Raw genomic sequence first — 17,755 nt, forward strand, 5'->3', positions numbered from 1 at the left:
TGCAGCCTTACTTTCCTTTATTTAAAGCAAACGAATGTGTGAGCAGTAGGTCAATAGCATCAAGCTAACATTAAATCTCTATCTGAACTGGATAAGACCTTAGTAGGGGTCAGTTAGGGAAGGGGCTGAGGGAGTACTTGACCTAAAAATGCTAATTTGAAAGAATTACAGAATTTATGCAATGCTAACTGGAACATTGGCTTGTTAGTATGTTAGCATTTTTAGATGACGTATTCCTGTGGACTGAGCAGCCTGCCTTGTCTCTTTGCCTCACTGCCTGGCATTCTTTCTTCTCGATATTTGTTATTTAGACCTCAGTACTAGTGCTGCGCAGTTATGGATGTAGACTCAGTCGAAACGAGTAGATTAGCATGGTTTTAAAGTGACGCGTTTTACACTACAAGCATATGTCGGTTTTGTAGACTTTTTATACACAGCCCGTCGTCCATTCATTCATTCCTTCATTGTATTGTTTGATTATGTATTGCACTCATTTGACTTGGGTCAAATTTGTATTTATGAGGCCTCGTCCCAGTACGTCGTTACCTTTCCTCATCTCCTTGTTTTGGCATCAGAAATGACCAGGTGTACCAAAAACTGCGTATACAGCCAAGTTTAGTCCGTCTGCTAATTGCTATTTATGGCAAACGAGGCTTTCTGTAGCTGGACAGATGGTTTAGGACAAGATGATCTGTGGACATGTTTGAAACTTCAGCAATATTCTGACTACCACAGCTATTGTTGCCTGTCACAAAGGGCAAAGGGTCAGTCTTACGAAGCCGGATTTCTTCAACAAGCTTATTTTGATCTAATGATCTTTGATATTATGTTGGTGAAACACAGTTTAGTGAGCTACATCACCTTGACTATTTTGGTTGTATTTCTAACTCACTCCAGGGCTGGATAAGTTTGTGATTTCGAGCCATAAACAGCTCTTGGACCGGTCAGTGTCAATTACATGAAACAACACATAGATAGCAAGAATATAAAGCAGTTATTACTGCAATAAGCACTAATGATGGCACTGACAGCATAATGAGAATATTGTAAGATCATTCAACATAAAACTCAAATGAAATTTTTACTTATACAGGTAACACAAGTAACACATCCTCTACAGAGATACACTTCCGTAATGCACAATTACTGCTTATTTGCTGAATTTAACACAGTGCAGGAAAAAAAATAGAGTGAAATATGGTCTTTGCAAAATGTATGGCACATTTTGTAACTTTCGTTTTCTGCTCATCAAATAAATAGAAGCTGCACTAAAATCTGCAGAAAAGCGTCATTTAATGTTCCTGTAGAGAACTTTTAGAAAATCAACATAAACGTAATTTGACGACAAGTTTTCCAATTTGTGCATACAACTGTATGTATAACGTCTAATCAAGTGAAATTATCGTGTTCTTTCTTGAAATACGCGATACAGACACATCAAGAATCTCACTGGATAGAATTGCTTAAAATAAGAAAAAATGTCAAAACAGGCTGGATAATCCTATAATATTGTTAGAAATATCATAATGAGAAATATTATACATAAGCTGTTTTCACAAATATATTTTTACACTGCTCATTTTAATAATTAAGTTACAGTCTCTACAGTTGACATTTGTAGGAAAACAGGTCCAGATTGATAAACAGTTCTCATTCTCAGAGTTTACAGATCAGCACTTTCAGCACACTTTAACATGCTAACAGAACAGCACACTTCTGGTCTGATACTGAAGGAAAGCACATTTGATTCAAGCAATACAAACTAATGTCTTAACGCAGCGTTTCTTAATCTCAGGTCCGCACACTCTGCACGCTTTCTTGTGTTGTTCTCGCTCTGCCACACTTGACTCGGCTTATGAAGCCTTTGATTAGTTGAAACAGGTGTGTTGTGAACAGGGGCTGGGATTAAGAAGCGCTGATCTAAAGTAATGTGGAGGTTTTGCTTGCGCTGGGCGTCTGGCAAAGTGGGCAAACACGAGGAAAGGTGGTGTTTCAGTATTGGGACGGGGCCAACCACTTGTACACCAAATAAATCATGACCTAGAGCTGGTACTCGTGCATTCTGATATTATTAATGCAAGATGAAGTTAATAAAATGGGGTACCTCATTGTCTGAGTCCAATTGCGTTTTTATTATTGCTGCTCTTGTCCACTAGGGGTCAGTAAAGTGCAAGCCAGTAAATACTGACAGGTGACAAATGAAAGGAAAAACTTAAATGAATGAGTAGAGAAACTCATTCCAGACAGGTGTATAGCATGATAGAGTCCAGGTGACTTTGGTTTTAGATCAAGAGGGAAAGATCTAAGTGACTTTAAAAGAGGGTTCATTATTGGGGAACGAATGCAGGAGCTTCATTCACAAAGACTGCTCAACTGGCTAGTGTTTTAATAGGAACAGTGACGAAAGTGACCTCTGCATTTAGATCTGTGAGAAAGACGTCAGTAAATTGAGGTGGAAAGCCCACATTCAGTGAGCGTGATGCTTGCACATTAGTTCAATATGTAAGGAAAAACAAAAAGAGCAGCTGTTTTTCAGGTGGAAGGAGGATGTGATCAGACCATCAGCAAGAACAGAACGTCCACAACTACATAAAGAGGAATATAATAGTAGGGCTTAATTGCATAAACCCCTTTAGTGGTGTATAAACAATCCGCACTGGTGAACAGAGATGTGGAAAAAGGTGAATGGTCAGATGAGTCACTCTTCACCATATTCCAGTATTCTCCACAAGTCAATGAGTGAGGTGGGAGTAGGAGTACAGTGTAGTGGATGACACCTCTGCCTTCCATGCTGTGGGCTTGGGTTCAGTCCCATGCCTGGGCAAGCAACCTACGCTATTCCAATAAGAGTCCTTGGGGCAAGACTCCTAACACTACATATGCCTACCTGTGTAAAATGATCAAATTGTAAGTTGCTCTGAAAAAGAGTGTCTGCCAAATGCCGTAAACGTAAATGAGTGCACATACAGCAACACCAAGAGAACGGTCAGGCCTGAATGCTTGACCCCTGCAGTGAGGAGGTCTGGTGGCTCTGTAATGCTGTGGGGAGCATATTCCGACATGGTTTGGGTCCCCTTTGAGAGAAGGGTCACTGCAAGTCAGGCTTGACTGAACATCTTTATCCTACATTTCTATGCTCATTGGAGGATTTTCTTCCAGAAGGACAATGCTCCCATCCCCAGGCCAGGAGGGGTCACTGATTGGTTTGATATATGCGTATGGAAATCATATGCTATGACCTTCACAGTCACCAAAGCTTGACCCAGTTAAACCCTTGTGGGAGATTTTAATTGGTGGTTGGTGGTTGGTGTAGTGTAGTGGGTAACACCTCTACGCAGCAGACTGGGGTTCAATCCTGGGTAAGCACCCTACACTATACCAATAAGAGTCCTTGGGCAAGACTCCTAACACTACCTTCACCTACCTGTGTAAAAATAATCAAATTGTAAGTCGCTCTGGATAAGAGCGTCTGCCAAATGCCATAAATGTAAATGTAATTTTGGACATGGTACATATCATTCTCCACCACCATCGCAAAACACCCATTTTGGGAATATCTTTTAGAAGAAGAGTGTTCTAACCCTAGAGGGTACAGCTCCCGAGACTTGGGGAATCTATGCCAAAGTGCATTAAAGCTGTTTTGGTGAATCACCTTGCCAAGACACATTTATGTTAGTGTTTTATTCAACCATCTGTTGGTCACCTGCATGCCGCCAAAACAGCTCTGACCAACCGAGACATGGACTCAACGAGATCTCTGAAGGTTCCCTGTTGTATCTGGAAACGATGTCAGCAGCAGATCTTTTAAGTCTCGAAGTTTTGAAGTCAAGCAGCTCCAGATCAGACTTGTTCCATAGATGCTCCATCAGATTGAGATCTGGAGAATTTGGAGGACAGGGCAACACCTTGAACTGTTTGTCATGCTCCTCAGAGTACTCCCGAACAATGTGTGCAGTGTGGTAGGATTTGTTATCCTGCTGAAAAAGGCCACTGCCATTGGGCAACACCAGTGCCATGAAGAGGTGTACCTGGTCTGCAACAATCTTTAAGAAGGTGGCACATGTCAAACTGACGTCCACATGAATGCCTGGCCTCAGGGGTTCCCGGCAGAACATTGACCAGAGCATCACATTCCCTCCACCGATTTGTCTTCTTCCCACAGTGTATCCAGGTGCCATCACTTCCCCAGGTAAACGGCACACACGTACCTGGCTGATCACATGATGGAAAAGAAAATGGGACTCATCAGATCTGGCCCCTTTCTTCCCTTGCTCCAAGGTCCAGTTCAGAGTAGGGGCTTTTGATAGTGGGCAGGGGTTAGCATGGACGCTTCCACAGTAGCTCATCTGTTGGTTTGGACCAGACAGGATAACCTTTGTGGCCCTTGTGCATTGCTGAGCCTTGGGCGCCCAACAAACTGACACCGGTTTGGGGGTTGTCCCACCACTGCTGATTGTGAGCACCCCACAAGCCCTGCTGTTTTGGAGATGCTGTGACGATGACAATTTGGCCCCGTTCAGGTCTTCACGCCTGCCCTCTCCTCCCACATTCAACACATTTACTATGAGAACCGACTGCTTGCTTACTGTCTAATGTATCCCAGACCTTGATTTGCACCACTGTTACAAGACAAGCAATATATTCAAGTGTGTGATGAAGCTAGAGGCTCCCACTCATCACCAACATGACATGGTTATCGTGGTTATCATCTTCTTCAGGGTGTTAGAGGGTGGGCCAGGCTCATGAGCGTCTGAGGTCCCTAGCAGTCCTATGTACATTGATCTATGTGATAACTTGTTTTCTTTTCGGTTTCATCCAGTCTTTTTTTTTTTCTTTTTCCTTTTGTAATTCGCTTAATAAACATTTTCATATTTGCACTTACCTTTGGAGTCCCAGTCCTTCATTTTAGTAAACGCTGGATTCCCGGCCAACCACTCGACCAGGCGTGAATCCGAGAATTAGCCCAACATCACAAAGGGCACAAAGCTGTATCCTTCCTGAAGGAATTCAAAGTTTAGAATAATAAATAAAATGAGAGAGTAATTAATCATAATTATTATAATAACATTAATAGTAAGACACACCCTAATAGGGATCTTGTAGTTATTAGGATGTCACATTTTAATCTTAAGCCTCCAGCTTGGGCGTTTCATTCCTCCACAGTTTCAGCCGGGAGAAACCAGCCTGGCACTTTTCTAATTCTCCTGGGTTTGGCGTCAGTAGACGGGAATCTCTTAAGCCACAAATGGCTCTCATAACTGTAAAATTTAATGCCCAGAGAGCTATAGAAACCCCTGTATGCACCAAAGAGCTCATTAAGTGTACAGACCGGGGCTGAATGAGTTCGTAATGAGGGCGCTTTGTTGTGGGTTGATGGTTTCACTTTCTGCATAATGCCTCCATTCTCATCTGGGAGAGATTTAGGGAACTGGAGTCAGTTATGTAATGAAAGGATCTCTCTGAAGCCAGACTCCACCCCTTACATCCTCACGCTCATCCAAACACCAGAGCGAGTGTGAAAGAGCATGTGTGTGTATGTGTACATATTAGAGGGAGAGAGTGGGAGTCAAACAGTGTTTGTTTTTGTATATTTTCAGGACAACAATGTCCTGATTATGTAGGAAAACCAGGGGAAAAGCAGCAACGTGGGTCCTGACTTTGTAAAGTGCTTTCAACAAAAGTTCCATGTACCATTTAAAAAAATAATAATAAAAATGTATTGTGTGTGTGTGTGTGTGTGTGTGTGTGTGTGTGTGTGTAATTACCTATATACAATAGTTTGACCCATATATAAATATATATGGGACATGCTATTGCATATAGGTAATTACATATATACAGTACATCTTGACATATAGATATAGATTTGTGACTGACTTTTTGCCATTTTTTAAAGTAACAAAAAGCTAACTACTAGCCTCTCTACAGGACTTGGGAATGTTATCGCCAGGCTAACGGTGGTGTACATTCAATTTCCCACAGTGGGTTTATTGCAACTTTGGCTTAAATCCAGACATTTTAAGCTTTTAAGCTGTGGTCATCTCCATCTACTTTGTACATAACTATACAAATATCACTGCTAATCATTTCTACTAGCCTCTCTACAGGATTTGGGAATGTTATCGCCAGGCTAACGATGGATTTGGGAATGTTATCGCCAGGCTAACGATGGATTTGGGCATGTTATCACCAGGCTAACGGTGGTGTACATTCATTCTCCCACAGTGGCTTAAATAGACATTTTAAGCTTGTAAGACATTTGAGCAGCACTTTCTTTTACTTCCATGTTATTGTATATAGGTAATTACATATACATTACTAATATTGACATATTGAGCATTGTATTACATATATAATATACATATGGGACATATTACATATCTGTACATATTGGGTGTTTGTTGCTGTTAGACATTAACTTGTGGAAGCTTTTACGAAGAAGGAAAAATCTTAATTTTTGATGTACAACAAAAAGATTTTTATTCAGTGCAATGTTTTTATCATTTATGTTGGTTTATTAACGAATGAGAAATAAAAAAAAAATCGGTTCTTATTATACATGCATATATTATATATATGGGACTTTTTATTACATAGGTGCTTATGTACATATTGTACATATGGAACGTCTATATGTCCCCACATCCTCACACTGAACATCTATATGTCCCCACATCATCCCACACAACAAGTATATGTGTATGAGGCTGAAAGTGTGTGTCTGTGAGAGCCGTGTGGCCCAGCAGTGGAAATTCCTTCCATGTGCAGAAGGAACTCAGCTGCTGCAGAGACTCGCTCGTTAGTGCCCACACACTCCACACAAACACACATCCAACAACACAGGCCTGAGGGTCTCCAGCAGTGATGACACCCCCAAAGGAATCAACACAAGCCTCTCTCTGCGTCTGTGTGTGCGTGTGTGTCTAGCAGAGACACAAAGCGTGGAAGTAGGAGGTGGGACAGAAGTTTCCTGTTGTCGGTGGAGACTTACTCAGGACGAGACGGCAGGAGCGAGGGAGAGAGAAAGGAGGGAGAGACGACAGAAAGAGAGGGATTAGTCAGAGGAGAGAAGGCAGCGGCAGTGGCAGAGAGAGAGAACACAGAAGAGAGGAAACGGATAAAGACCTGTCTAGCTGTACAGTGTTTTGAGGAGAAGATGGTTTCAGCTGTGCTTCTGGTGGCTTTACTGGGCTTGACGTTTGTGTCCAGCACCGATGCTGAAGGAAACGGTACAAAACCGGCTGTGTCCGACATTCAGGTAAGGCTTTTACAATAGACCTAGTGTGAGAAATGCTACTAGCCAATACAGTATCTAATGCTAAAGTTAGAATCAATTGATTTATACATGCTCCGCCCACAAATTCTTTCCTAGCAACTGTTGCGAGGTTGGACAAGCTTTATAGAATGTTGGCAATTTAGCCGAATGAGAACCTAATGTGTTTAAAAAATGCAAATTTCAAATGCACTGTTTAATTCAAATGATGCTTATTGTGTACACATGTGAAAAGTGCACTGTAAGGATCAGACTTAAGTATTTTCACTGTCAAAGTACTGTAAATGTGATGGTCAATACCTGTTTTTTTGGAAAGGAAGGCTACATTTATGTAAATAAACGGTACATATACTGTAACACTGCTATTATTCATTTACATAAGTGTACTGTAAACTCACAATAACAAATCACACAATCATTTCACACACATTTGTGTTTATTTTAATGGTTGTTGCTGTTATTACGGTAAAATACTGTACGTCTGTAGTTGAACTGGTGAAACGGTAGAATTACTGTAAATGTGTTTCTAAGAAATGAAATGACTGTACTTAGATTTTCACCATCATTGAGAAAACCTTCTTTTACTCTTAATTAACAGGTTTTGTCTGGCACCATTTTTTAAAAGTAACAAAAAGCTAACTGTGCTTCATTACAGTTACAGAAAAAGACAGTAATCAGATTACAGATTACGCCGAAGATTACAAACTACTATTATGTAGCACTCGTGAGTTTCTTGCCTGTGGTCATCTCCATGACCAAGTTTGTAAGTAGCCTTTGTTATCCAATTATCACTGTTAATCATCTCGGCTAGCATCTCTACAGGATTTGAGAATGTTATATTAGCGCCAGGCTAACAGTGGTGTACATTCACTTTCCCACAGTGGGTTTATGGGAGCTGTGGATCAAATACAGACATTTTAAGACATTCAAGCAGCCCTTTCTTTGCTTCATCTGTTGCAATCTTATTTCCTTCAGTAACTAGCACTACATTATTGAAGAAGCCTGTTTCCTCTCTTTCAATGATGCACACAAAACCTACTTGAGCGCTAATAGCTCCCCCTTTTGGAGAGTGGCGGGCATAAGCATTTTGACAACTTACTTTATTTCATTTTGTGGCTTTAAAAAGACAAATAATCCAAAAGTAATAGAAAGTAATGAGATTACATGAATATAGTATTCATTTGGATTAGGTTAAAGCTTACATTGGTTAACAAGTAATTTGTAATCTGTACTGGAATACATTTCTAAAGTAACGGGTTAGGATAAACTGGGTGTCTTTTGTCATGTAATCGAGCTAATGTTAGCATAATGGCATGTGTTTGTTCTAATCTGCCTATTTTGTTTAGCTTGTATGTTTAGTGATGTGGTACAGTTTCTCATTAAATTGAAAGACATTTTTGCCAACCTCTTTTAAAGCTCAACCACCCTAGCAACAGTTGCTACAAATGCATTTGTGGCTGAAGCACAGATAGATCAATTGGTTGCAAAAGCTATGATTCAGTTGTTCCCTTTAGAAAAACATCCATTGGCAAAGTCCCAATGTGTTGTGTTTCTCCATTTTAAACAACACAAGATATTAGAGGTTTAATACTAATTACTTCAAACACTAACGTCAGCATTTTAGCGACCCTGACTGAAACTACATTTGGTTTTCTCACCATCATTATGAACCAAACCTATGTTCCAAATATGGCTGGAACAAGACTATCCATGATGGACTTTTAGCCCCTTAAGTCAGAACAATTTTATATAATTATCCACATGTTGTTTCAAGACCAGTGTTGAGTAAATCCAGTCAGAATCCAAGGACTAGTTTGAAAAAGGCATTTAGCTAACATTGAACATAAGTTGAAAAGATGAAAAGACACCTGCTTGCAAAATTGTCAGTCTCAGAGAGATGCATCATCTGCTTTCATAATTCGAAAGCTATATGTAGCTTCCATAAACAATGAGGGAAAACAAGTATTCATTTTTTTTTTGTTGCACCTAAATTGTCCATCGTTGTCAGCATAACTGGACAGATAATCTGCAAGTGGAACGTTCACAGAACCACAACTAATCATCCACGGACAGGTGCTCGATGCAATATACCTGAGAATTTATCTCATCAGCCAAGAATAGAAGAAGATGGATGTTTCAACAAGACAACAACTCTAAACATACAGCCAAAATAACACAGTTTTCTGAAAAAGCTGAATGTGCTTGCATGGCCTAGCCAATGTCCTGAGTTGAATCCCATTAAAAATCTATGAAGGATTTTGACATTGTCCAACAGACATACCATTGCAACCTTGAGGAATTTGGGTTTTTCATCAAGAGGAATGGGCCAAAACTGAACCACAATGCTGCAAAAAAGTTAATTCCATCTTACTGTAGACATCTCGAATGTGTAATTGTCAGTAACAGCTTTGCAACAAAGTATAAATGATGTAAATTTCTTATGTCTAAAAACTTTTATATTTAAACCAATCCTTCTTTATGCCCACAAATATGCACTTTTATATGCATATTTATATCTACAAAGTCAAAAGACTGTTGTGTGTGTACATCTAAAGTAGATATATATGCAGTGGAATCATTTTAAATAGCAAAAACAAAAAGGTCTGAATACTTGTCTCTTAATACTGTTTGGATTTCAGAGTGGCACATACTGAAATGTTTACATCAAACTCTTTTATTAAAAAAAAAGCAATGACAGTTCAGTTTTGCATGATAAGGGCCTTTTAAAACATGAAATTTCATATGTTTGGTGACTGTGGTGGGCGATGTTTTTGCAGAATGACGGTAAGCGAGGGAGAGGGGACACCCCTGACATCGAGGAGCCTGAGCCCGAGCCCGAGCCTGAGCCTGAGCCCGAGCCCGTGCCTGAGCCAACGGCCGCCGTGTCCGACTTGGACAGCACCTACAACTACGTGTGTGCGTCCACAAATCACTCTCACCCACCGTAATGAAGCGAAGGCAGGCCTGTTCTTACCCAGGACATGCACATGCAAGCCACCCTCATCATGCAAATCAGCTAGAAACGACCACCCCCATCTCTCACACTGCCTGTGACAAACATGCAGGTTCCTCTGAACCCTTTGAAGTGTTCTGTACTGAAGGTGGTGAGGCAGGATTTGCCAGAGGCAGCATGTATGCCATTAAAGCAATAGTTGAAATAGTGAGAAATAAATGCTACACATCCCCCCCTTAATCTCAACGTTGATCAGCCAAGACATGTTTGGAGTCTGAGGTTTGCTTCTTTGGTTTTCCTAGAGAGCTACTAGGCTAATGTAAATAATCTTAAAATGTACAACAACAGATTTTTGGACGCTGCTTTTATATATGCAGCATACTTTTATCCATCTTTATAGAAAACAGTGCTATACAGTGTCAGAAACCACATAAGAAAGTCGACTGAACAGCTCAACACAGTTTGAGGCAACTGTTACAATTGTAATTGTAATTGGTAGCACATTTTCCACAGGGAACAAACTTAAATATGGAATTTTTCTGCAAATATTGCTGCACAATTGCTATTTATTTCTGGATTTTAACATAGAAAATGTGCTATATCGTTTGCACAGGCCACATTTTAAGTTTTATTTTTATTCCAATATGTTCAACACAGCAAATAAACAGTGATTAAAGTGCATTAAAATGTACCATAAACCATTGAAATTATATTTTCCAAGTTGTATTGACTCCACACACCCCGTCTCGTCTCCAGGCTTTTTATCTTATTGTCCTGTTTCGAAACATTCGGTTATGAAAAGGTACAAATACGAACTTTTCACCTGGAAAAACTTCTTTAAGGTTCACAATCAGACCTTAAAACCACTGTTGTACCTTTGAAGGCACATTTACATTGTTTGTACCTTGATGAATGAGAAAAGTACCTGTGCAGTACCTTTATAACAGTGTAGAGGATGTGTTAACTCGTTTTCACTTAGAATATCAACAAAATGTAACTTGGCCGAGGCGCTCAAACTTTTGATTGGGACATTTAAAGTCTTTTTTGGTTACAGTTATTGAACTTTGAAGTAAGCAAAGCTCTTTTTACTTCAGAGTGTGTAAACACACATACATGCTTTAAATGTTAACATTATCTATTTAGGTAATGAACAGACATTACTCAGCGCTGCCCTAAAACATGTTACATCACCAAGTTAGAAGTTACAGCTTGTCGTTTTTTATAACATACATGAAACATCTGAATGAATGTATGTGTGAATGTAGAATTTTCTTTAAGTTGTTCTTATTTGCCGTAACCAACACACCCAGTGTTTATCTTGCTTGTCACAATGTAATACGATTGTGAAAGCTAACGACTGCGGAAAATAACCGTGGTCAGATTAACCTGATTCTGCAGTGGCTATCCTGCCAACTTGGGTATTTTAATTAATATAATAAAATAAAATATTTTTCCCCACATCTAGAACACAGTTGGTTCTCTGTTGAGCTGCTAGGGGGCAATGAGCGGCGAAAGGGGAAGAGTGAGATCCCCCACCCAAAAAAAATAATTCACATCTTTCAGTAAAGACAGCCATGCCAAGATAAACTGGACAGCAGCAGCTTTCTTCATATCAAACACTCCTGTACAAATAATGCCATAAACAAATAGCATTTAAACACAATAAAAACACTTACAAATGTTGACTTGCTTGCTCACCAACAAAGACACAAACCCAGTTCACTTCAAGTTTTGTACATCATACCATCGATACATATTCCATCTAGGTTATTAAGGGAAAAATACATATTTATTTAGGGACCCCCAACACAATTGGAAATGCCATTTTATGACTGCTGTGAAACCTCAGACACCTAACAGGTCTTGGCTGATCTACTACATTTGGGGTGCAGAGAGAAATGGGTGAATGTGACTTTTCGACAAACCATTGCTTTGATGTAACGAGTTTGTGGCTGATTTCTGTGTTTCTGTATTCAGTAAAAAGCTGACCTTGGAAAGCTGCAAACACAGCCATGAGGAATGTAGTTTTAAACTCTCTCCCGCAAAAATAGCCTGATTTAAAGCAGCTGTCACACATTTATAGCATGAAATATGTGATTCATCACTGAGGTCAGTAGTCGCAAGTGTTTCCTATGTTTATCCGACACGTCCCCAGCCTTAGGAAGAGTGGCTATTGCCTGAGACATTGTGTGTTTCTAGCGTCTGTCTTTTTAATCCTAACACTCTTATTATGTGGTATTATCTCATTATGAGGTCTCTTGGACTGCGGAGATAGAGGCAAAACACTTTCATTACATTTGTTAACCTCAGACTCACTGAGCCTGAGTATACATGAGTATCCAGCTCAAAGACCATGTTATCTGCTTGTTGGGATATCAGCACTCAAACCTTTTTAAAAGGGGAAGTCCATTGATTTTTCTTCTATATAATTAAGAGATGTATAATAAGTAATCTATATCATAAAAATGTAAACATTCATAGAGGTTTGATGTAAAATGCTCTGTTCTAAAGAGACTTATTAAGCCAGAATTGTTCACTGTGTTGGTGATAGGAACCAGATGTCTGAGAAGTTTAATGCCACTACAAGCCACATTACAAAGTTATTGCATGGAATGACTATGATTATGATGCCTGAGACGTTGTTTTATGGTAGTTTTTGGCCTGAAATTGTACTTTTTAAATTATGTCAATGGTTGTAAGTCAAAATAATCCCCAAAGAAATGTTTTTTTTTCAGATTTAGCGCTATTTTACCATCATCATTACATATAAAGTGTAAAAAACTCAGAAGACTCATGGAGGTTAACCGGTGATTTTGGATATTTGTGTAGACATTGTGATGCCTGGTTCCTATCACCACCACTGTAAAGAAAACTGAGCCTGTAGGTTTTTCTAGAACGGAGCATTTCACGTCAATCCACTCAGAATGACTTTGTTTACAGCTCAACTACTGAATTCTGCAGAAATTTTGAAATATCAGTGGAATTCCCCATTAACAATAGGTTGGGGAAGAAAACTGCCATATCGTTATTTAGGCAAAACCTGCTCTTCACACCAACAAAGTCACTTTAATGAAGTGTTCTAGCTAAATATACCTAAAACATTAGCGCGTAGCTGTTTTATGCTAACAAAACCTTTTTTCTTAGTTAACTGAAAAGTAGCAGCGACCATACGTGTAAATGTTTCTGAAGCTTCCCTTTGTGTCCAGTGTCCAGGCTGGCCGCGATGGACCAGGCCATACACAAGCTGAACGTGGGTCACTACACGCTGGACGTCAAAGTGATCCAGCTGCTGGACAGGCTGACCCGGCTGGAAGGCAAAATGGCCGACGTTGAGGAGTCTGTCGAGCAGGTCTCGGCCTACTGCAAGGACAACCGCAAAGAGATCGGCCGTCTGGAGGGTGCGTGGATCCTTCACCTTCACCTTTACCTTCCTCAACCATTAGGGATGGATCATGTTGAGGTTTGGAGACAGTCCAAGCTTACCAAGCTATTGACCTGTCCACCTGTCTCCGCCCACAAATGCGTTCTTTCATTCTTTGGAGAACATTATTAATTTTATGATTGTAGCCCACTCAGGTTTCTGTCAAAATAACTACATTTGGAGTGCAGTGTAAAGGACTACTTTAGCATTCTCTCCATTTTTTCACGTTTCCCTACTTAGTTAAGGAATAGAAAACCAGTTTATTTGAAACTCACCTATAATTTAAGCCAATGGGCAGCTGATGAAGAAACTGGGACATAGGGCTACATTATGGTATCATTCACCATATTGGCTCTGGTAGTTCTTTGTTTACATGTGACAAGTAATCACGTACACTATAATATACACAAAATTGCGGTTTACTGTGTTTTTCAAACGTGTTATGTTTAAAAGTGACTCACATGAGAAACGGCTATATCTTAACCAAATCCAGAGGGATGATAAACAGTAGGATATGAATAAATTGATCTTTACTGATGGTGTGGATCCATATAAATTTCCAAACAAAAAGGGCAGTAATGATCTGGGTATGCTAACGCTACCTCCTCTACCTTCCCAAACTGTTTTCCTAGCTGGTGTGTGGCTCTTTTGAATGATTTTGAATTTTCAAGTCACTTGAAGCCCATGTACAGTTCATAAATGGGTATTTCACTCAGCCACTGGCATTTTAACTCAGTTACTGGCATATTTTACTCAATTACTACCATATTTAACTCAGTTACTACTAGATTTAACTCAGCTACTGGTATATTCAACTCAGTTACTGGCATATTTTACTGAGCCACTGGCATATTTTACTCAGTTACCACTATATTTCACTCAGTTACTAGTATATTTCACTCAGCCACTGGCATATTTTACTCAGTTACTGGCATATTTTACTGAGCCACTGGCATATTTTACTCAGCCACTGGCATATTTTACTGAGCCACTGGCATATTTTACTCAGTTACTGGCATATTTTACTCAGTTACTGGCAAATTTTACTGAGCCACTGGCATATTTAACTCAGTTACTGGCATATTTTACTGAGCCACTGGCATATTTTACTCAGTTACTGGCATATTTAACTCAGTTACTGGCATATTTTACTGAGCCACTGGCATATTTAACTCAGTTACTGGCATATTTTACTGAGCCACTGGCATATTTTACTCAGTTACTGGCATATTTTACTGAGCCACTGGCATATTTAACTCAGTTACTGGCATATTTTACTGAGCCACTGGCATATTTAACTCAGTTACTGGCATATTTTACTGAGCCACTGGCATATTTTACTCAGTTACTGGCATATTTTACTGAGCCACTGGCATATTTTACTCCATTACTGGCATATTTTACTGAGCCACTGGCATATTTAACTCAGTTACTGGCATATTTTACTGAGCCACTGGCATATTTAACTCAGTTACTGGCATATTTTACTGGGCCACTGGCATATTCTACTCAATTACTACCATATTTCACTCAGCTACTGGCATATTTCTAGTATAATCGGCATATTAGCAAATACTGCTAGGCTAACTAAGTTACTTAACAAACGTATCACCTGATTGATAGGCTAAGCAATAGAGCTTACTGGCTTCAGCTGTTTTAGCACTGCTAGCTAGCTGAGTTACCATTGTATCCTAAACCACTGGTCTCAGTAGCATGACTGAAGCTACTCTAAGGGATTTACCGTTGACATTTTGTCCATAGCACTCGCCACATATACCACCATTACAGCAAAAACAGAAAGCACAAAACAATGTTGTCTCAGAGGTACAGCAATAAGGTTGACTCACAGATCCTTGCTGTAATTGTTAGTTACATAACAAAACAATGCTTTTTGACCAAAACTGAGCTGTGCTCTACAGTTTCTCATTAGGTTCAATGGGGTTTTATCAACAGTCTGTTTCTCAGAACACAATTGTGGGCGGAGCATAAGGCACACAGTGCTTAACTGGATGAAAACAGTACTCAGCAAGTGATACATCATAACTAATTAAAAGCTTCAGAAGGTGCACAAGCAGGACCCTCACTTACTCAGAGCCCTGTGTTTACTGCCAAAGCTCTGACCACAGTCAAGGGCAGCGTTCCACATAAAATAACTATCCAGTGCACTGACCAGCTGAACAGAGAGCAGAGGAGGACACAGCAGGGATGTGGTTATTACTGCATTACAACAAGCCTCTGCAGCAACCCCTGACTGGGGCCTTATGTAAGCTTGTAGGAACAAAATGGACAGATTTAAAGTCTTAGGGATGCTTTTCTTTCAAAATAAGTGTTTTTTTTTCAGACCAGAGCCAGAACGAAAGAGTTACAGTGTTACAGTGTTTCTTATTTGTTTTTCTTTGTAAAGGTATGAGGAGCAGCTATCCAGAGTTGTTTACTTGCAGTTGTCGCACATGTAGCTAAAGAGGAAAAAGTATCCTTTTATTATGATATGATAACCAAACGGTTGCTGAATCCCTGAGAGGATTCAAATAAACATTATTATTTAATTTGAGTCGATCAGAATCAGAATCTTTTTATTCACCAGGTACAGTGAGTTTTCCTTTTCGCAGGTGCCAACATACATTCACTCACTGACCACTTTAGAAGGTCCTGTACACTCTATGGCCAAAAGTATGTGGACATCCATCCTCATTATTGAGTTCAGGTGTTTCAGCCATTCATTCAATTAAAAACCTACCACTGCATGTTCATGATAGACAGCCTACTTGCTATGCATGTTTAATTTTCCCAACAATTTTCAAAATATGTGCGTAATTCAATTGTTGAGATGCAAACAAAGTCCTTCCAGATGTTCTGATGTGAAATAGTTCATTGTAAAGAAACATACAGACACAGATTTCTTTACAGTGGTGGTGATAGGAACCAGAGGTCACAGTGTGTACAACACAAATATAGCCATTTTATTAACTATACTAGTTTTTAGATGTAATGTTGATGGTAAAATCTGAAAAAAATGTTTTCTTTAGGGACTATTTTGCCTTATAACAGCCTGTGTGTACCCCTCCACCATGAATATACTTTAAAAAGTATGCCTTAGGCATCAGGCCACATATTTCTGATTATTTCATGTAACTTAATGTGATGGGCTTCAGACGTCTGGTTCCTATCACCACCACTGTGAACAACTCTGACTCTGCAAGTTCCTCTAGAATGGAGTATTTCACATCAAGCCACTCTGAATGACTTTGTTTACATTTTAATTATCTAATTATGCAGAAATGTAGTGGACTGGAAATGTAGTTAGCCCTATAAATATGGGCCAACATACAAGCAAAATTCAGGCTTCGGGGTGGCAGCTACTACTGTACTGTCCATTTCATAGATCACAACATACAATACATTAACATTAGTCCTTTATTGATGCCTCTTCTTTGTTTTGGCAGGCTGCGTGAAGGGTCAGAAGGTGGGCCACAAGTGCTTCCTGGTGTACCGGACTTACGAGACATATATGGGAGCGTCTCAGAAGTGTCAGGAGCGCGGCGGGCGCATGGCCATGCCCCGGGACCGGCGGGAGCAGGAGGCACTGGCCGATTACGTGAAATCCGCATTCCACCCAGGGAACTGGCCCGTGTGGCTGGGCATCAACGACCTGCGCTCAGAGGGTCTTTACCTGTTCGAGGACACCACCCGCGTCACCTACTTCCAGTGGAGGAAGCACTTCCTGTCCAGCCAGCCGGACGGAGGCAAGCGGGAGAACTGTGTGGCCATGTCGTCCGACGACGGCGACTGGTGGGACAACTACTGCGACCGGCGCATGTACTACCTGTGCGAGTTTGACGCTTGACCTTTGACCAGGCAGCCAAGCCAGTTAGACAACAGGCGTCGGAGTTACAGTGTTTCTTATTTGTTTTTCTTTGTAAAGGTATGAGGAGCAGCTATCCAGAGTTGTTTACTTGCAGTTGTCGCACATGTAGCTAAAGAGGAAAAAGTATCCTTTTATTATGATATGATAACCAAACGGTTGCTGAATCCCTGAGAGGATTCAAATAAACATTATTATTTAATTTGAGTCGATCAGAATCAGAATCTCTTTATTCACCAGGTACAG

General features: G+C 40.1%; 1 protein-coding gene across 1 annotated transcript; it reads left to right on the plus strand.

The window, feature by feature from the left end:
* Positions 1-6,776: 6,776 nt before the first annotated feature.
* Positions 6,777-17,716, plus strand: clec11a (C-type lectin domain containing 11A). The gene is made up of 4 exons (XM_036581263.1): positions 6,777-7,258; positions 10,051-10,189; positions 13,433-13,624; positions 17,091-17,716. The coding sequence occupies exons 1-4, from the start codon at positions 7,157-7,159 to the stop codon at positions 17,489-17,491; spliced, it is 834 nt and encodes a 277-aa protein (XP_036437156.1). The 5' UTR covers positions 6,777-7,156; the 3' UTR covers positions 17,492-17,716.
* Positions 17,717-17,755: the final 39 nt, after the last annotated feature.

This window comes from Colossoma macropomum, unplaced genomic scaffold (assembly GCF_904425465.1).
Source record: "Colossoma macropomum unplaced genomic scaffold, Colossoma_macropomum, whole genome shotgun sequence".
NCBI classification, from domain to species: domain Eukaryota; kingdom Metazoa; phylum Chordata; class Actinopteri; order Characiformes; family Serrasalmidae; genus Colossoma; species Colossoma macropomum.

Bases quoted from the DNA above. Each gene is read 5' to 3' on its own strand.
- clec11a (XM_036581263.1), top strand. From the start codon at position 7,157: ATGGTTTCAGCTGTGCTTCTGGTGGCTTTACTGGGCTTGACGTTTGTG. The intron at 7,259-10,050 runs GTAAGGCTTTTA...ATGTTTTTGCAG, and splicing joins CGGCTGTGTCCGACATTCAG to AATGACGGTAAGCGAGGGAG. The intron at 10,190-13,432 runs GTGCGTCCACAA...CTTTGTGTCCAG, and splicing joins CAGCACCTACAACTACGTGT to TGTCCAGGCTGGCCGCGATG.